The 19,411-nt window shown below is 47.0% G+C and overlaps 1 protein-coding gene across 4 annotated transcripts in view; it reads left to right on the top strand.

Moving 5' to 3' along the window:
• Nucleotides 1–19,411, top strand: part of Map3k13 (mitogen-activated protein kinase kinase kinase 13) — a 119,227-nt gene that overhangs the window by 90,660 nt on the left and 9,156 nt on the right. For all 4 annotated transcript variants that reach the window (XM_050146263.1, XM_050146264.1, XM_050146261.1 and 1 more), the window contains exons 4-10: nucleotides 1,184–1,375; nucleotides 3,842–4,000; nucleotides 4,519–4,677; nucleotides 5,116–5,224; nucleotides 12,948–13,057; nucleotides 15,305–15,421; nucleotides 15,940–16,077. In XM_050146263.1, the coding sequence (XP_050002220.1) occupies nucleotides 1,184–1,375; nucleotides 3,842–4,000; nucleotides 4,519–4,677; nucleotides 5,116–5,224; nucleotides 12,948–13,057; nucleotides 15,305–15,421; nucleotides 15,940–16,077 (984 nt within the window). The remainder of the gene's footprint in view (nucleotides 1–1,183; nucleotides 1,376–3,841; nucleotides 4,001–4,518; nucleotides 4,678–5,115; nucleotides 5,225–12,947; nucleotides 13,058–15,304; nucleotides 15,422–15,939; nucleotides 16,078–19,411) is intronic.

Below are 19,411 nucleotides of genomic sequence, written 5' to 3'. Positions count from 1 at the left end.
AGAAACCTGTTAACATTGCCAGATGACTTCTGACCCCTACATTTAGGTATGTATCCCCACATGGGGTTACAGTCCACAGTTTAAGAAGGGTCCTAATTGAAGAGCCAGTCAAAGTTAAACTTGTGGGAATCACTGGAGCTGGAAGGCGACTGTGCTCACCACTGTACCACGGAAGTGCCGAGCTCAGCTGTGCTCACTGCTGCTTAAGCCACTCCCTTAACTGTCTCTATGCCATCCATCCCTTCAGCCTGGACAAGGGAAAGGACCTGACTTTTAAAAGGGGAGAATGAAGAACAGGAATTGTGGCTCAAGTGGAACAAAAGATGGGAAGTGACTTTTGGCCTGTTTGACTGTATTTTAGATTCCTGGGAGATAGTTTGGTATAACTAAAGAGGCTTCAGTAAACGCGGAGGACTTAGAACTCCTTCCTCAACCTAGGAGCAACTTCCCCAGCCGCCCTGAAGGCTCTTCCTCTGGGAAACTACTATCCTGAGGAAAGATGCCATGTGACCAATCAGTCTTAACTGGACTCATATCCCCAAAGAAAGCAACAGTTAATCCTTGGGTAGTTTTGTGAGATGTGGTTTTGGTTCCTTCATGGGAACCCTTACGGCAGGGAAAGGTGGGAAGAGGTGGCACCAGCTGGAGTGCAGAGGACAGCCACTGTCATAATTCTGTCGTCTGTTGCCCTGACGAAAATGACCACTGTGGCTGACTATAATTTTTCCAGAGCCAATAAGTTACAAGTTAATGGGAGTATAATTCTGGCAGACAGACAAATGGAGACCACCTTGTCTCTTCCATTTCCTTCACTGAAACACTTGTGCCTTCCACATGCAATCTCAGGCAAAGAGAAGGTAGCTATTAGAAGCGGTTCTAAAGCGGTTATTTCCGGTTGCTAGGAGCCTGGTCACAGCAGAGGGCTTCTAGTTTGTCACAGTGAAAAGAACAGTTCACAAGATCTCTGTTAGACCATAGGACAGCTCTGTTTTCATGTTGAGATACAGATGTGTATATTAGCCTGTTTTCATGTCGAGATACAGATGTGTGTATGTGTATATTAGCCTGTTTTCATGTCGAGATACAGATGTGTGTATGTGTATATTAGCCTGTTTTCATGTCGAGATACAGATGTGTGTGTGTGTCCATTAGCCTTCATGTCCTTACTATGTTTTCTTCAAAGGGGAGTTTGCACCCAGGCCCCGTGCTACTGCATCATCATGGAGTACTGTGCCCACGGACAGCTTTACGAAGTCTTGCGAGCTGGCAGAAAGATCACACCTCGGTTGCTCGTGGATTGGTCCACAGGAATTGCTAGTGGGATGAATTATCTGCATCTCCATAAAATCATACACCGTGACCTCAAGTCACCAAAGTGAGTTCTAGAGCCCACTGTTGGCTGTTCTGTTACTTGGAAATGAGTTCTTATCAAACAAGGCCGAGGCTCTCAGACTTGTAACTTGATTTTAGTCACACAGTGGGTAGCTTCTCATCACCTGTCTATATGGGGATTATGGCCAGGTACAGAACTCAAGCCTCCCTTGTGTGGCTTTTGGATTGTGCAACTGTGCAGCAAACTTCATTACTATCTGAAGCAGCCAACTTTCATCACCTTAAAAAATTAATGCCAGGCTCCCCCCGTTTGAAAGCTTGGTTTGTTCTTTTCCTCGGTTTAAAACAAAATTAACTGCCCTTCAGAAGTGTTTAAAACACAGCAGAATGAAAATGGCCGAATGAGACACGGAGGCAGGTTAGAAATACAGCTCAGCAGTTGAGGGCTTGTTCCTGGGCCCCAGGGCGGGGCGGGAGGGGGCGAGGCACAGTTATCTGGGATGTGGTGCATATCTGCAGCCCAGCTCTCTGAGGCAGAGGCCAGAGAGTCAGGAGGCTAAAGCCAGTCTTCTCTACAGAGCTGGGCTACGCCAGCCACCATCTCAAAAGGAAAATCAGCAGCGACAGAAATACAGTCCCATCCCGCGTTCACGGTTTGCAACAGCTCTGCCCTTCATCACGTCTTCTTGGATTCTGGCAAACACCATGAGCTAGATGTAGTAGTATCGGTTTTCTTGTTGTACATAAGGGAAACTGGTACTCAGCCCAGACTCCTGGGTCTTAGACTCAGACTTGATGGGTTTTAGGCAAACTTTAAGAAGATAGCAATAAGTCTGGCTGACTGTGTCAGGAGATTTCTCTACCTACTTAAATCTATAGTCAGTATGACCCCCACCTTCGTCCCAGAAAAGTTCCATTGTGTATGTGTGTTGATTCTGTGTGTACAAGTGTGTGTACGAGTATGCCAACCTGTTTGTGTTTGTGTGGAGGCCAGAGGTTGGCACTGGGTGTCTTTTTCTATTGCTCTTCACCTTATGTATTGGGACAGGGTCCCTTACTGAGCCTTGAAGCCTACCAATTCAGCTAGACTAGCTGGCCAGCAAGCCCTGGGATGTGCCTGCCCCACCCCTGCGTGTCACTGAGCCTGGCTTTTGTAGATGCTAGATCTGCACTTGCGCATGAAGCACTTACCCAGAGCATTGCCCCGGCCCCAGTTACAATATTCTGTTATCTTTCATCTCTACCTGTGTCCACTCCCTCATGTCAGGTCAGCCGCTGAGAAGAGGCTCCTCCAGCGTCTCTGTCTAGTGACCATCATGTGTTCTAACCGTGGTATCTGACACCATCGCTTTTCTGCCTCAGCTATCCCATAATATTCTAATCGTCATACATTTTCACCAAGACTAAAGTCAGGAAGTCCTAAATGATGTTAGTTTTATATTCCAGGTAGATGTGATGAAGGTATCCCAAAGTAATCCAAGCACCAAGTTGCTCAGTACACAGAGAGCCATTTGGTAGCTGGATTGTGTGGGTAAGGTAACAGAACGGAGGGGATGGAGATCAAAATTTCCCGTCTTCTTCCTCCCTAAGTCAGATACATTTTGAGTGTTATGACTCTTAATGGTTGGGGTATTTTTGGAGGGGGTGATGGGTAGATTTGTTTGTTTTTGGTCAGTGTTTCACATTGTAGCCCTGGATAGCCTGAATGTAGACCAGGCTGGCCTAAAACTCAGAGAACCGCCTGCCGCTGCTTTTGGAGAACTAGAGTGTGTGTGATCACAAGATTGTGTTGTTGAAATAGGTCTCTATATTGTTTAGGGCCCAGCACCCTAACTCATTAACTCTAGTACGTTGAATGAGTTTCTTCAAGTGGAGCCAGTATAGTGGAGGAATATTAATATTCTGATTTTACACACCACTAGGACTAGCCAAACAGTTTGTTCCAGGGTACATTGTGAGTGGTTCTTGTGAAAAGCAAAAAAAGAAAAAAAGAAAGAAAGAAAGAAGGAAGGAAGGAAGGAAGAAGAAGAAGAAGAAAGAAAGAAAAAAGGAAGAAAGAGAGAAAGAAAGAAAGAAAGAAAGAAAGAAAGAAAGAAAGAAAGAAAGAAAGAAAGAAAGAAAGAAAAAGCATGTCTTGTATGGAACCTGCTTGAACTTTGCTGATCAGAGCTCATCCTTGGCCTGGAGAGGACTCGACTTTCCCCTGAGCCTTGGAATGTGATGCCTACCTGATGTCATGGTCCCACACCTGCTATTTATAGAGAGACAGTGGGCCTGGAGGAGAGGGCGACTGGCAGAAGTCACGGTTAGCAAGTAGTGAGGGCTGAGCTGCCTGACAGGTGCAGATAATGCTGTCTCTAGGGTGAGGGCCGAGAGCAGTGGAGGTTGTCAGCTGAACTCTGCAGTGTAGAAGATGAAGCATCAGTCACTGCCTGACTCAGGTCTCCTACTCAGAGAACTCTTAACTCAGCACTAATGACCGGGTTCTTGTCTTTATTTCTTTTCAAAGTGTTTTAGTGACTCACACAGATGCAGTCAAAATTTCAGATTTTGGTACATCCAAGGAGCTCAGTGACAAAAGCACCAAGATGTCCTTCGCGGGGACAGTCGCGTGGATGGCGCCTGAGGTGATCCGGAATGAGCCCGTCTCTGAGAAGGTTGACATATGGTGAGTGGTGCCCAGCCATCTTAAGGGCCCTGCCCACTCTCGCCTGGCTTCTGCCCTCCATTGTCTTCCCTGCCCTTCCATTCTGGTTGATTCTGGTTTCAGATTCTCTAAGCTGTGCCCCAGTGTGATATATGTCAGGAAGAATTAGGAGAGGAATTGGGGTGAAGATCCAGTAAGCAGTCAGTTCTGAGGCATCTCCACTGATTATGCTAAACTCTCTGGAAACTGGAAGTTTACTTTGAATAAGGGTGACTTTATGAAATACATTGCATAAGCCTCGCTTTTTTTAGTAAAATATATTAAAAATTTACTTGTTCTTGATGATATAGTTCCCAGCATACAGCCATGATGGCCTGAAACCTGCTGTATACCCAGACTGTCCTTGAACTCATGATCCTCCAGCTCAGCCTCTGAGTGCTGAGATTACGAGCATACACCATCTACCGGGTCATTAGTTACGTAAGAGCTAAGGTCCGAGCCCGTCCCCCTGAGCTGCCTCTGTATCCATCCCGCTGTAGGTCCTTTGGAGTGGTGCTCTGGGAGCTGCTGACAGGGGAGATCCCCTACAAAGATGTGGACTCGTCAGCCATCATTTGGGGTGTTGGGAGCAACAGCCTGCACCTCCCAGTTCCCTCCACTTGCCCAGATGGATTCAAAATCCTTATGAGACAGACATGGTAAGAAGTGGGTTTCTTCTGTTATCCTCTCTGTTAAAACTCCCCGAGAGAGCAGAGGCATCTCTGCAGGGTAGAAGGAACCACGTCTTGGTGGAGCAACAGGGGCTGTGGAATTTTAGGGCTGGATTTACCCATGAAATCAGGGCCGTGTCTCCCTGTAAAGTAGAGCCAGCCTGTACTCATGGAGTTGTGTGTGACTGACGAAACCTAACAGCCGAGAGTTCGGATTACTTCGCTGTTCCTGGCAGATTGCAGACCTAACTTTCCATGTCTTCAGTAGATACTTATCCTGGCCACAGTTTCCCTTTGCACGACAGTACATCTTAACTGCCTGAGACGTAGCAGTTCTTGTGATAGAATGTGTGTTTTCTAAAGCAGAGTGCAGCCTCGGCACCCCCAGACACACCCTCTGAGACGCACATGCTCTCTTTCTCTTAGGCAGAGTAAGCCTCGCAACCGGCCGTCCTTTCGGCAGACGCTCATGCATCTGGATATTGCGTCGGCAGATGTGCTCGCTACCCCGCAGGAGACTTACTTCAAGTCTCAGGTAAGCCAGCGCTCTCCTGCCTCATGACTGGGCAGTCAGCCAAGGAGCACTCTAGCTGTGCAGCCATTAAATGACCCTATTTGTTGTGAGACAGTAATTGTGATGGCTGGCGAACGTGACTGTGAACATTGGCAACGCTGTTTAAGGAGGAGAAAGAGGACATGAAAACTGCCTTGCCCTGCATTCGGATCAGCACCTCTGCTGCTCCTCCTGAAAGCTTTGCTCACTTTGAAGCATAAGAGCTGAAGACAAGAAGCAGGAACTTAAGGACCAGACAGAGCCACAGCAGAATTAGGCCCTAGTGGTCCCCAATTAAAAAAGTAGTTTAACGTGTCTGTTAGCCTTCATTGTTCTAAAATTTTCCACAACTTTCACTATGAAACAAAGTCAGCATTTATTTAGCTCACCATTCCATAGACAGTTTGAACTAGGCAATTCTTTCAAGGCTTCGAGTTCACCTAGAGGCCTGGAAGCAAATCCCAGGTTAGCAGGAAGGTAGCTCCAGGCAGCCTCCTTACCAGATGTGCTGAGCATCTGGCTAGGAGCTAGAGTTCCTCTGTCCTCCAGGTGGCCTCCTTAGCAGTGTGCTGAGCATCTGGCTAGGGGCTAGAGTTCCTCTGTCCTCCAGGTGGCCTCCTTAGCAGGTGTGCTGAGCATCTGGGTAGCAGCTGGAGTTCCTCTGTCCTCCAGGTGGCCTCCTTAGCAGTGTGCTGAGCATCTGGCTAGGGGCTAGAGTTCCTCTGTCCTCCATGTGGCCGCTAATTCTTTCACAAGCTTGCTCAGGCTTCCTCGAATTCTGTTTGTTTTCATGGTGACAAGTAGATCAAGAGAGCACGGCCCAGTACAGGTGATTGTCATGCTGCTTTGCATAATGCCTGTCACAGTGCCGCACTGGCTGCAGCAAGTCACAGGCCACCAGATTAGGCCACCACTCTTCCTAACCAGAGCATCTGCCAGAGCGGGTTATAAGGGATGGAGCCAGAGAAGGGAAAGGCTGTGGCTCTTGGGTGGAATGCTGTAGGTGTCAGAAGGATGTGGCTCCAACCACTGTTACTGTAGGTGGGGAGTGACTGGAGACGAGGACACGTTCCCTTTCCCTACAGACCCAGGCGAGATCACAAAATAGTAACCCAGCTTTCTAAAGAAATGTGATTGTAGCCGGGCAGTGGTGGCGAACACTTTTAATCCCAGCACTCGGGAGACAGAGGCAGGCAGATCTCTGTGAGTTCGAGACCAGCCTGCTGTACAGAGTGAGTTCCAGGACCAGTTCCAAAGCTACAGAGAAACCCTGTCTCAAACAAACAAACAAAAAAGTGATTGTCCTAAATTAGACCTCTGTGTGTACAAAATTATTTTCATCATGATGTTGGCAATACTCAGGATTGAACCTGGGCTTTCTTAAATGCTAGGCAATCACTCTACCACTGAGCTCCGCCTCAGACTTTTGTTGATTGTGTTTTTTTTAAATATTATTTATTTATTATGTATACAATATTCTGTCTGTGTGCATGTCTGCAGGCTAGAAGGGGCACCAGACCTCATTACAGATTGTTGTGAGCCACCATGTGGTTGCTGAGAATTGAACTCAGAACCTTTGGAAGAGCAGGCAATGCTCTTAACCACTGAGCCATCTCTCCAGCTGTGTTTTGTTTCTTATATATACAAGTCTTGCTAAGTTGCTCAGGCGGGCCTTGAACTCATTCCATAGCACAGAGAGACTGTGAATGTGGGATTCCTCCCGTCTTAGCATCCTGAGTAGCTAGGATTGCAGGCCTACACCACATGCCCAGCTTAGAATCGAACCGTTAATACCACATTAGCATATGTGAAACTTCACATTAGACATATGGCTTTTCTCATTTTTATTATTGTTATTAAGTTTCTAAAATGACTTTTATGAAGTAAACTCCATCTCTGCAGTGACTTCCAATATCATTTCAAAGATTTATTCTTAGGAGAGACATTTTATTACACACATTTATTACCTAAAATAGACTAAATTAAATGCACAAAATTTATGCTAACCTACAGGGAAAATTGATGTCTACACAATATTATTTTGCAGATAAAAATCAGGGAAAATGTAATTTTCTTCTCCAAGTGAGAAGCTCCCTCAGCCCTCAGATTGCAGTCTAGATACTTCTAGGGGAGCCTGAGACGTCTTCAAGGCGATCACAAGAAGGAAACTGTTTTCATGATAACATTAAGTTGTTACTGTTTTCAATCTTATTTTCTCAGGAGTATATGCAGACTGTTCTAGAAACTATATGATGTGAGATATAACTCTGATGGCAAACAGAATGTTTCCTAACATCCTCATGTGTATAACTCACAGTTTTTATGTCTAGCCTAATATCAGTAGGTATCACCCACATAAACAAATGTCATGTGGAATCTTCAATAATTTATAAGACAATAACGAGGTTCTAACACTAAAAATTTGAAAGACCCTGTCCCCAGTGGGCACAGATCTTACAGGAAAACATCTGATGAAAAGAGAATTGGGCCTGAGGAAGACGCAGAGAGTACAAGCAGGAAAGGAAGAAATCAGAGTATCGCCTTGAAGACAGCATGATCCTATCCTGAAAGGACTCCACCAAAAATCTCTCAGACCTAACACACATTCTCAGCCAATTCCAGGATAGGAAATCCACAGACAGAAGTCAGCCGCCTTTCCAGTCATAAGAGATAAACTGCTGAAGAGAAACCAGAGAAAAACATCTCCTTGACAATGAAGAAAGCCCGAACCGAAGGCTGAAAGACATGGCAGTGGAGGCGCAGAAGGAAGGAGCTGAAGACTACAGACTGTGGAGAAGATCTCCTGCGCTCAAAGATTGGCAAAACCATTAACATTAAAGTGTGCTGACTAGTTTGTGTCGGCTTCATATGAAATGAGAGAACATCAGTTAAGAAGATGTCTCCATATGATCCAGCTATAGGACACTTTTTTAATTAGTGAGTGATGGGGGAGGGACCAGCCCATTGTGGGTGGCCCTGGGTTCTATAAGAAAACAGGCTGAGTAAGCCATAGGGGGCAAGCCTGTAAGCCACTCCCCTCCATGGCCTCTGCATCAGTTTCTGCATCCAGGTTCCTGCCCTGTTTGAGTTCCTGTCTTGACTTCCTTCAGCAATGGACTACAGTGTAGAAGTGTAAGCCAAATAAACCCTTTCCTCCCCAGTTGCTTTTGGCCATGGTATTTTATTAAGCAATCTAGCAGAATCTAAGGCAGCTAGATTCCTGAAAGTGATCCACATATTCAAGACATTCCCCATCAATGCAATACCAATTGCATTGTCTACAAAACTAGAAAAAAACAATCCTAAAAATCATAAGGAAGCACAGAAACCAGAAAGTCCGATGTGATCCTGAGCCTGGAGAGTAATGCTGGAAGTTCCCACTTCCTGGTCTGGACCTGGCAGAGCCCTCAAACAAAACCAGCACGGTCTGCATCACCGCAGCCAAGGGAACCACGAAGAGAACAGACAGCACAGTCACCCATGCTCAGCAAAGGCCAGAAACATCCACTCAACAAAGACGACCTCTTCAAGAAACCATGCTGGGAGCTTTGTCATAGCCAGAACCTGGAAACAACCTAAATGCCCCTCGACCGAAGAATGGATAAGGAAAATGTGGTACATTTACACAATGGAGTACTACACAGAAGAAAAAAAACAATGACATCTTGAATTTTGCAGGCAAATGGATGGAGCTAGAAAACATTATTTTGAGTGAGATAACCCAGACACAGAAAGACAATTATCACATGTACTCACTCATAAGTGGTTTTTAAACATAAAGCAAAGAAAGCGAGCCTACAAACCACATTCCCAGAAAACTTAGACAACAATGAGGACCCTAAGAGAGACTTACATAGATCTAATCTACATGGGAAGTAGAAAGTAGAAAAGCACAAGATCTCCTGAGTAAATTGGGAGCATGGGGACCTTGGGGGAGGGCTGAAGGGGGGAGGGGAGAGGCAGGGAGGGGAGCAAAGAGAAATGTAGAGCTCAATAAAAATCAATAATTTAAAAAAAAACGAAACCATGCTGGGGAGGCTAGGAACAATAAAACTGCATCTCTTTCTCTTACACACACCCTGCACAGAAAAGGATCAAAAGCCTAATGTTAAACCTAAACCTTGAGAAAACTAGAGAAAAACATAAGTCATCTACAGGTTCATTGTAATTATGAGCAAAATTCTAGTGAGATTTTTCTCAGGGCTAGGGGAAACATGCTCAAATTCATATGAATTATAAAGGAACATGTGTAGCAAAGCAATCCTAAGCAGAAAGAATCCTAAGCACTTCGGTACCCGACCTCAGATCACACCACAGACCATAGTGCCTGCTGGCACTGGCACAGATGCAGACATGTAGACCTGTGAACTAGGGTCAGAAATAAACCACAGCTTCATCTTTGACAAATTCATACACACACTGGAGTGAGGGGAAATCTAGTCAACAGACGGTGCCGGCAAAGCCGATTCCATCTGTAGAAAAATGGAGTTGGATCCACATCTCTAATCCTGCACAAAAATCAACTCAAGATGCATTAAAGACCTTAATTTAAAAGCTGAAGTGTGGAAACTGAAGAGAGGCTCAGCAGCTAAGAGTGCTTGCTGCTCCTCCAGAGGACCTGAGTTCACATCCCAGCATCTGTATCAAGTGGCTACAGCACAGCCGCCTGTAACTCCAGCTCTAGGGATTCTAGTGTCCTCTTCTGGCTGCTGTCATGGGCCTCTGCCACCTGTGCACATATTCACACACACACACACACACACACATTTTTGGTGAAAGGAGAGTAGCAGCAAGTGCTCCGAGGAAATCTTCCAACTGTAGTCTATGGTTGCAAATAGCTTTGCCCCCTTACTGGCAAAGTATCTAGTATCACAACTTTGAAAATCAAATTATAGTGGAAGCACTAAGTCAAGAGCTACTGAGACAGTCAATTTAACATTTTATATAAATATATTTATATATATATATATATGTGGAAAATGTCATAATCTGAGATTTTACTTCAAGAGCCTAGGCAAATGGCTCAGCAGTTAAGAGCACTGGCTGCTCCTCCAGAGGATCTGAGTTTAGTTTCCAGCACCTACATGGCACCCTCATACAGACATACATGTAGACAAAACATCAGTACACATAAAATAAAACTAATTTTTAAAAAGGATTTTACTTCATGCTCTCACACAAGTGTTAACTCTTCTGAAAACCTCCCATGTGCAAAGCCCTGCCCAGAGCAGCTAAGTTCCTTCTGTCACTACCCCAGTGGGCCAGCTCACTTCGATTACCGGGTCAAGAGTCAAAACGAAGTAACTGCTGGTCTCACCAAAGGTTCTTCTGGGGCTAGGAGAGGAGAGAATAGGTCAGGGAGAAGAGTATGTCGGGCATCTGCTTTAAGGTGCGCTGCCAGGGTAAATTACTACCCATGGAAGCTTGGTCAGCAGAACAGGTTATTCCCCAGTTCTGAGGCCAGGAAGTCCATGACAAGTCCAAACCCAGCAGATCCAGGACATACGAAGAACATGAGTCCTGCTTCATGGGTGACACTCTGTGTTCCCAGCCTGCCTCCCAAGGATACTCACACCGAAACAGATACCCTCCTGACCTAGCGCCTCCCCAAAGCTCCACCCCATCCCTTTGCCCTGGGACTCTCGGGGTGTGAGATCCGAGTTCAGAGCACAGCAGTGTCTGTTCTGTTCCTCCACAGTCTCCTCCCAACACACAATGTCATTTCTCCCTCAGTAACTCCTAGTCTGCTTGTTGCAGTAATTCTTGCTTCTTGCAATAAATTTTCAACTGCTTATAAATTGATGTTTCCAGGTCTGAAATTGAGACCATCTCTGGCTAAGGCTGATGGAGTATTGGTGAGCTGGCTAGAGAAGTGGTAGGAAGCCTGTGGGCCTTGACTCTAAGCCCTGCCCTGACCCCTACTTAAGGCGTCCCCGTAAAGGTCTAGGGAAGAATAGGAACACGGGTGCCCTGTGCACTGTTTGCTTGCAATCTGCTATTGTTTGCATGTTAGGAAGCTAAAAACTCTCAGCCTGAACTGGATTGTTATGTCTCCATGCTTCCTCTGATAAGCTCTCAAGATTAATAAGATGGAGGTTGGTTGTATTTTGTCACTGTTCTGCTCCGCGGGGCAATAACTAGGTGTCTCACACACACGTGGTTTTGCTCTTACTGTGGCAGTCTTCTATCCGTGACCTTGCTTCCTCTCACCTGCTGACACGCTGCCCTCAGCATCCACTGTCCAACATTGTTGGCTTCTAGTCGCAACTGTCAGAGTGCTGATGCAGAGAGCATGGTAGCTGGAATACTAATCTCTTTCCAAAATCTTGATCTCGGTTCTTCTGGATGGATGCTGAGAAATGGGATTGCCGTCACCAGGGACATTAGAGACACCCGTCAGTGCTGATGTGGGGAGATTGGAGCCTGTCCCCACTGTTGGTGGGAGGGCAAGGGATAAGCACTGCAAAAGGCAGCATGTGCCTTCTCCAGAATGAAAAGTTGAACTGCATGGCTCACGGTCCAGAGGTCTGTCTAGCATGTGTCTCAGGGCAAAGGAGCCGTCCCAGGAGAATGCGCAGTGTTAGAAACACCCAGTTCTACTTACAGTAGAGTGCAGCTTCATGGCCACTCTCCTTCCCTCAGATTCTTTATCCCCAACTTCTGCGGCTGCAGGGTTTTCCTGTTACTAACCTGAATGTGACATTCAGCCCCTTCCTTGATTTTTTAAGTGATTTGAAGAAAAAAACAAAACAAAATAAACACCTCAGCGCATCAAAAGCCAAGTGGATGTTGGTAGATCCCTGAGTATTTGTGAAGTGAAAGCAGCCTTGGCCAGCCTGAATCATGTGTTAGACCCTCGCTTCTTGCCTCAATGATCTTCTCAGACTCCTCCATTGTTTGCCCCTCTTCTCCCTCCTCCTTTCCTTCCTCCTCCCCTTCAGTCCATATTCCTGAGCGGTGTACTGCTCTGCAGAGCACTTTCTCTGGGGTATTCTGCTCCATCCGTCCCTCTTTCTTCAGCAAAGCCTAGGTGGTATATTGGTTTCGTGGGAGCCTAGGCAGTTTCGTGGATGCTCACCTTACTAGACCTGGATGGAGGTGGGTGGTCCTTGGACTTCCCACAGGGCAGGGAACCCTGATTGCTCTTTGGGCTGACGAGGGAGGGGGACTTGATTGGGGGAGGGGGAGGGAAAGGGGAGGCAGCGGTGGGGAAGAGACATAAATCTTTAATAAATAAATAAATAAATAAAAAGCCTAGGTGGTAGCAGCTGTGAAGAGCCTCAGAGCTCACAGCCCCGTGAGCTGCAGGCAGCAGGGCTTTCTTTCTGCCTCCCTACTGCATACGCTACCTCCCAGAAGTGATTGCCTGCTGTACCCTGTGCTGTTTCTGCTGCGGAAAAACTGCAAAAGAGACAGCACTGTGTTCAGGACAGAGTGTGAGCTTGTACTTACAGGGTGTGTTCAGGACAGAGTGTGGGGCTTGCACTTACAGAGTGTGTTCAGGACAGAGTGTGGGGCTTACAGAGTGGAGGCTGTTTCGTCCTTGATGAGCTAGCGCATCTTGAACATTTACCCTCAACAAGCTCCAGTAGAAAGTTTGGGAAAAGCGTGGAGAGGCACAGGAGGAAATGTCTGTGACATGCTATCATGGATGCATCGGGGATGGAGACTACAGTATTTACAGAGTTCAACTTTGCTCCCTCAGGCTGAATGGAGAGAAGAAGTCAAGAAGCATTTTGAGAAAATCAAAAGTGAAGGGGCCTGTATCCACCGGCTAGACGAGGAGCTGATCCGCCGGCGCAGGGAAGAGCTCAGGTCAGCCCCCACTCCCTTCTCACCGAGTCCTACTTCAGTCTCCCTGTCCTCGGGGAACCTGAAAAGACTGCTCTCAAAGCGGCAGGAGCACAAGGTGCTTCCTAAGGCTGGGAGGGCGCGCGGAGCCGGTGAGGAGCTGGCTAATGGATGCTGTTATAAGTAGACAGAAAGAAGTTCTCCAATTCTGTGCATTCTGGGGTGGCGGCAGGTGACAATCTCGCTCACCTGCTTGCTTGAGTCAAGGTCTCACTCTGTGGTCCTTGCTGGATTATAGATCAAGCTGGCCTAGAAATCACGGAGACCTGCCTTCCTCGGCCTCCTGGGTATGGGGATTGTAGGCCTGCACCACCACCCTAACTTAAGTATTTTTCAATTAAAGAAGCTAGAAGAAAGGATTTGAAATGTTTCCAACATAAAGAATGGTCATTGTTGGGGGAGAGTATCATAATTCCCCTGAATTTTTTCATTAATTCTATATTAAATTATATGTCTGTGTGTGAGCACGAGTGCAGATGCTACAGAAGCCAGGGGCTGAGATGCCCTGGAGCTGGAGTTGCAGGTGGCTGTGAGCCACCTGATATGGATGCCAGGAATTGAACTTGGTTCCTCCGGAAGAGCAGTGCATACACTTAACTGCTGAACCATCTCTCCTGTCCTGGTTACCCTGCTTTGAACACTATATGACAAATATATGTATCAAAATGTCACTGGGTACCACATAAATACGTACAACTTTTCCATCAATTAAAAAGAATCTCTGTGAGAGACAGTTCAGTGAGTAAAGATCTTGCCACAGCAGTTTGAGGACCTGAGTTTGAATTCCCAGAGCCACAGAAGTCAGGGTATGGCAGCTATGATCCAGGAGCTCCTGGGGCAGGATGGGAGGCAATGCCAGGATGCTCCCCATGACCTGTGGGCCAGCCAGCCTACACTGTACGGTGCAGAAGTCAACAGCGGCCTCCAGCACGGTTACCTGAGGGACAACACTGAAGGGTGATCTCGGACCTCCACACGCACACCATGGCATGTGCTCACCCACGCACACAGCCACCTTCAACTTGTACACGCCCATGCACACAGCCACTTTCAACATGTGCACACACACACAGCCACCTTCAACATGTGCACACCCACACACACACATCCACCTTCAACATGTGCACACCCATGCACACAGATACCTTCAACATGTGCACACCCACGCACACACAGCCACCTTCAACATGTGTATACTCATGCACACACTTCTTCACTATTTTTTACCTGCTCCTCTCACCTGTTTCCTCCTTTATGGTCCTCTGAGCACAGACCCTTAAAGCACTTCCATGGTTCTCGGCGCCATTGGAGCCAGGAATTTACAGGCTCCGGTTCTGGCCTAAACATAATAAGCACAGTATTCGGCAGTTAGGCCCCTGGAACAAAATGCCTTAGACTTAGCAGTTTATGAACAGAAGAAACGTGCTGCCCATGGTTCTGGGGGCGGAGCACCAGGGAATTCAGGAGCTGGTGAAGACCCATCCATCATATCATGGCACCCGCGTGTGTCCTCACACGGTGGAGAAACAAAAGGCTTCCTCTGGGTCTGGAGAGATGGCTCAGCAGTTAAGAGCACCGGCTGCTCTTCCAGAGATCCTGAGTTCAATTCCCAGCACCCACATGGTGGCTCATGACCATCTACAACAGGATCTGATGCTCTCTTCTGACACGCAGGTGTACATGTGGAGTACTCATACATAAAATTAAATAAAGTTTGAAAAAAAATTTAAAAAAAAAAGGGCTTCCTCTGCTACCCCCTGCGGCTACCTCCAGGACCATCACCTTATGGGTGAAGGTTTACATTTGAATCTGGGCGAAACACTGCAACCCCACCAGCCCAGATAAGACCTGTGCCATGGATAGGCACGTGATCATGGATTATGAGGACCTGAGTTTGAATTAAAAGCAATTGACTAATTAACTTTAAGTTATGCCCATTAATATGCGAATCTACTGTATTGTGCTAAGACCATGCCGTGTGCACAAATGAAGACTCTAAAGAGCATACAGACGGTATTGTTACTTTGTCTGTGGCCCGTGTGGCTGGAGGGGCCCTTAGGATCAAACACACAGCCCAGATTTCCTATCCCCACTCCTTGTCTGAATCCTTGTGTTTAGAACCCCTGGCTTTGAAGTAAGCCACGGTGCGTGCTTCATCAGAGCTGACTTCCGTTCTCCTCAGCCTTGCTCATCCTGTGTTTTCACTGACAGACATGCGCTGGATATTCGAGAGCACTATGAGCGAAAGCTCGAGCGGGCCAACAATCTGTACATGGAGCTGAGCGCCATCATGCTGCAGCTGGAGATGCGGGAGAAGGAGCTCCTGAAGTACGTATCCCACCGGTCCCAGCCGGTCCCAGCCCTCGCTGCTCTGAGTCCGGTCTGCAGGACATGCTGCTCTGCACGGTGCTGCTGTGGTGACCATGTGGATATTTTAGTTGTTCCACCAGCATTCCTTAGGGACTTTCTGTCCTCAGTCCCTACCAGGGTGAGGCACACAAGTTAGCAGAGCTGCTGCAGGTCTGAGATGGGATCACATACTGGACTAGCATGTGTGCGTCACTCTGCCACACGGTTCAGCATGTGTGTGTCTCTCTGCCACACGGTTCAGCTGTGTGTGTCTCTGCCACACGGTTCAGCTGTGTGTCTCTCTGCCACACGGTTCATCTGTGTGTGTCTCTCTGCCACACGGTTCAGCCTGTGTGTGTCACTGCTTCATGGTTCCTCTTCTGTAGATAGGGAATTAGGAGGGTGTCTTCTGGTTCCATAGTCACCACCTTAGATTATCTCTGTCCTGACTTTCTGTCTACCAAAACTCAAGAGTGGCTTTGTCCTTCATCCCACAGGCGAGAGCAGGCAGTGGAAAAGAAGTATCCTGGGACCTACAAGCGGCACCCTGTCCGTCCAATAATCCACCCAAATGCCATGGAGAAGCTCATGAAAAGGAAGGGTGTGCCACACAAGGCTGGAGTGCAGACTAAGCGGTGAGACAACTGTATCTGTGTATCTGATGTTTAGATAAACGGGGAGGTAGGGGACTGGAAAAGGGCAGTCTCAGATGTCTAGATGTGGCCTTTTTGGGGCTTTCTAGCGCTCATGGCTGCAGGTAAAGCCAAGTAGGAAGATGAGAGAGCATGGCACAGACCCCAGAAGTCTCATTTTGACCACCTGAGGCCCTCTGTCTTAGTACTAAACACAGGACAAGGACTGTACAACAGGAACAATCAGATCTGGTTGAAACTGCAGCCCTGCTTTATAGGTGTGTGATTTGAGCCATGTCACTTGGCTTCTTTCAACTCTAGTATCCTCATGGGTAAATGGTATCGTTATGGGATTTCTTTCTATTTCTCTCTTTTTCTTCTTTTTTTGTTGTTATTTGTTTTTTGTGGGTTTTTTTTTTTTGAGACAGGATTTCTCTGTGTAGCTTTAGAGCCTGTCCTGGAACTCTCTCTATAAACCAGGCTGGCCTCGAACTCACAGAGATTCACCTGCCTCTGCCTCCTGAATTCTGGGATTAAAGGCGCCTCCAATGCCTGGCTTGAGATTTCTTTTTATTCTTATAACTCTTAGAAACAGAACTGAGCTAATTATAATTCTTGATTTTTGACACAGTGATCAATATATTTACTTAGTTCTTAATAATATATATATGTTACAACCAATAATAAACAGGGCATTGATATTATGCATACCGAGCCAAGAGGTTCCCTGTACTCTACCTTTACATGAAACTTTTATGACTTTTGTTTTTTTTTTGGTTTTGATGGTTTGTTTGTTGGACAGTTGCTCAGACTGGCCTCAAACTCAGTGTCCTCCTGCCTCAGTCTCTTAAGTAACCAGAGTAACAAACAAGCATGTGCCCTCGCACCCCACTGCGAAGGCTGATGAGTGTGAAATCACCTATCAGGCATTGGATCCCAAAAGCACGTTTTTTAGGACACCGTTCTTTCCCAGTTATTTTAATGTTTTGATTTTTCAAGACAGGGTTTCGGCCTTCTCAGTGCTGGGACTAAAGGTGTGCGCCACCATGCCCAGCTTCTTTCCCTTTTCGTAGCACTTGCTTTATGTTGATTTAATCTCAGTAATAGAGAGTGGAGCTACATCTCTGTGTAGAGTGTGTTTAGCTGCAGGGGGCCCCAAGTTAAATGCCTAGCACCTTCAAAACATCTCAGGGTACTTCTTCACTCCTTTCTGGAATCACCAAATGCTGTGGAGCCTTATCATTCTCACTCGCCAGAGAACTGGCTCCCTCCCAGCCAGGCTACTATAGAGGTGAGAATGTCCTGGCTTGTGAGATTCAAGCCAAATGCCGTAAGAAAATAGGACGGAGAAACACAAGCCAAGAATGTAATTTATCGTTTAAATTTTTATTAACTTAGAGTAGCAGGTTTTTATGGCATCTTCATGCACACTTAGCTTTGGTTGACCCTCCGTGTCTTCTCTACCTCCCGTCTCCATGCTCCCCATCCCTGCTTGAGCCCTTCTCCCCTAGTGTTCTCCCTCCACACCCACATTAGATGGACTCTGTAGCCCTCCCACTGGCCCCTTTCTGGTCTCCTGACCACACAGGCTCACTCACATAAGTACACGTATCCACAGTTGGAGCTGGGATCCACATATGACAGACAACATGGGGAGTTTGTCTTTCTGAGCCGGGGCTACCTCACTTAATATAACATTTTTCAGATCCATCCATTTCCCTGGATTTTTCATAATTTCATTTATCTTTGCAGCTGAATAAAATTCCATTGTGCATATGAACCTCATTTCCACCACCCTCTCTTCTGTTGACATATATGTAGTCTGCTTTCATTTCCTATATGTTGTGAGTCAAGCCGCAATAAACGCGTGTGCATGTCTCTCTGGAGCAGGGCACGCAGTCCTTCGGGTGCATTCACAGGAGGGGTGAAACTAGGTCAGACGGTGATTCTAGTTTTAGCTTTTGGAGGAGCCTCTTGATCTCCACAGTGTGGACATCAGTATGTGTAAAAGTGCACGCCTCCCCCCAAGCGTGTCTACATTCCTTCCTCCATATCTGCGCCAGTATTTGTTGTCATTTGTTTTCTGGGTGACAGTCACTAACTGAGGTGAGAAGGAATTTCAGGGTAGTTTTAGTTTGCATTTCCTTGGTGGTTAAGGGTGTGAGCCACTGTTTTATTCAGTGTGTGTGTGTGTGTGTGTGTGTGTGTGTGTGTGTGTGCACGCGCATAGGTGAGCACATGTACAGGTGCACATGTATGTATGGTGTGTGTGTATGTGTGTGCACGCACATAGGTGAGCACATGCGAACAGGTGCACATGTATGTATGTACATATGGAAAGAGATCATTCTTGTCTGTTGTTCCTCAGATGACATCCACATTGTTCTTTTGAGACAGGGTCTCACACGGCCTAGAGTTCACTAAGGAGGCTAGGCTGTCTGATCAGTGGATCCCAGGAATCTACCTATCTCTGCCTCCCCCTCCCCAGACTCAGCCTTATCCCCAAGCTGGGATTACAAGACCATGCCACTACATCTGGCTTCTTTTTAAACATGGGTGCTGGGGATCAAACTTATTTCCTCAAGCTTATGTGACAACTCCGATGGAGGTAATTCTTCAGTTAAAAGTCCCTCTTGGGACGATGTGTCAAACTGACAACCACAATCCACCATCACACATTTTGGTAGGCTCTCCCGGCCTGTTTTCCATAGGCTTCAGGAAGGGCACAGAAGCCCATCTAAAAGAGAAGCCCGAGGTGGGAAAGAGTTGTGCCCTGGAGTAAAAGCTATCGGGGTCAAAGAATCCGTTCCTCTTTGTGATGACAATCCAAGCCCTGTGATGATGAACGCAGCTATGAAGTGGCTGGTAACAGTGAGAGCATATTACATATTGTGACTGACGTGGTAGAGCAAGGTCACTCTGGGGACACTTCTCCTCAAGTCTCCTTTGGGTGCCACCACAGCTTGTCACCAGCCCTGCAGGACTCCCTTGTTGCAGTAGAAGCCCTCGAACCCCTTCCATGCAGGTCCTCCCCACACCGCTCAGGCTGACCAGCAGGAGCGTCTGCTGCAGTGCTCTGGGACTTGCACAGTGGTGTCTCAGATGTTGCGACTGAGTTGGGAGGGGCTAGGGCAGCGTGCAGAGGGGCCTGCTGTTTGCCCTCTTCCAAGCCACCACATCTGAGCGCCTCGTGATTAGCTGAGAGAGGGCTTCTGTTGTTTCAGAAAGGAATGTGTGGACCTTGCAGCTCTAAAACCTCCTGCTGGTTTGTGTCCTATCTGGTCCTAAAGAGGAGTGCTGCTGTCTGGCGAGAAGGGAGAGGTCCCGAGTCCATCCA

Source organism: Alexandromys fortis, unplaced genomic scaffold (assembly GCF_014885135.2).
Source record: "Alexandromys fortis isolate MF-2015 unplaced genomic scaffold, M_Fortis_MF-2015_v1.1 scaffold_56, whole genome shotgun sequence".
NCBI lineage: Eukaryota > Metazoa > Chordata > Mammalia > Rodentia > Cricetidae > Alexandromys > Alexandromys fortis.
Note: the sequence above shows the minus strand (reverse complement) of the source record. Positions and strands in the feature narration are given on the sequence as shown.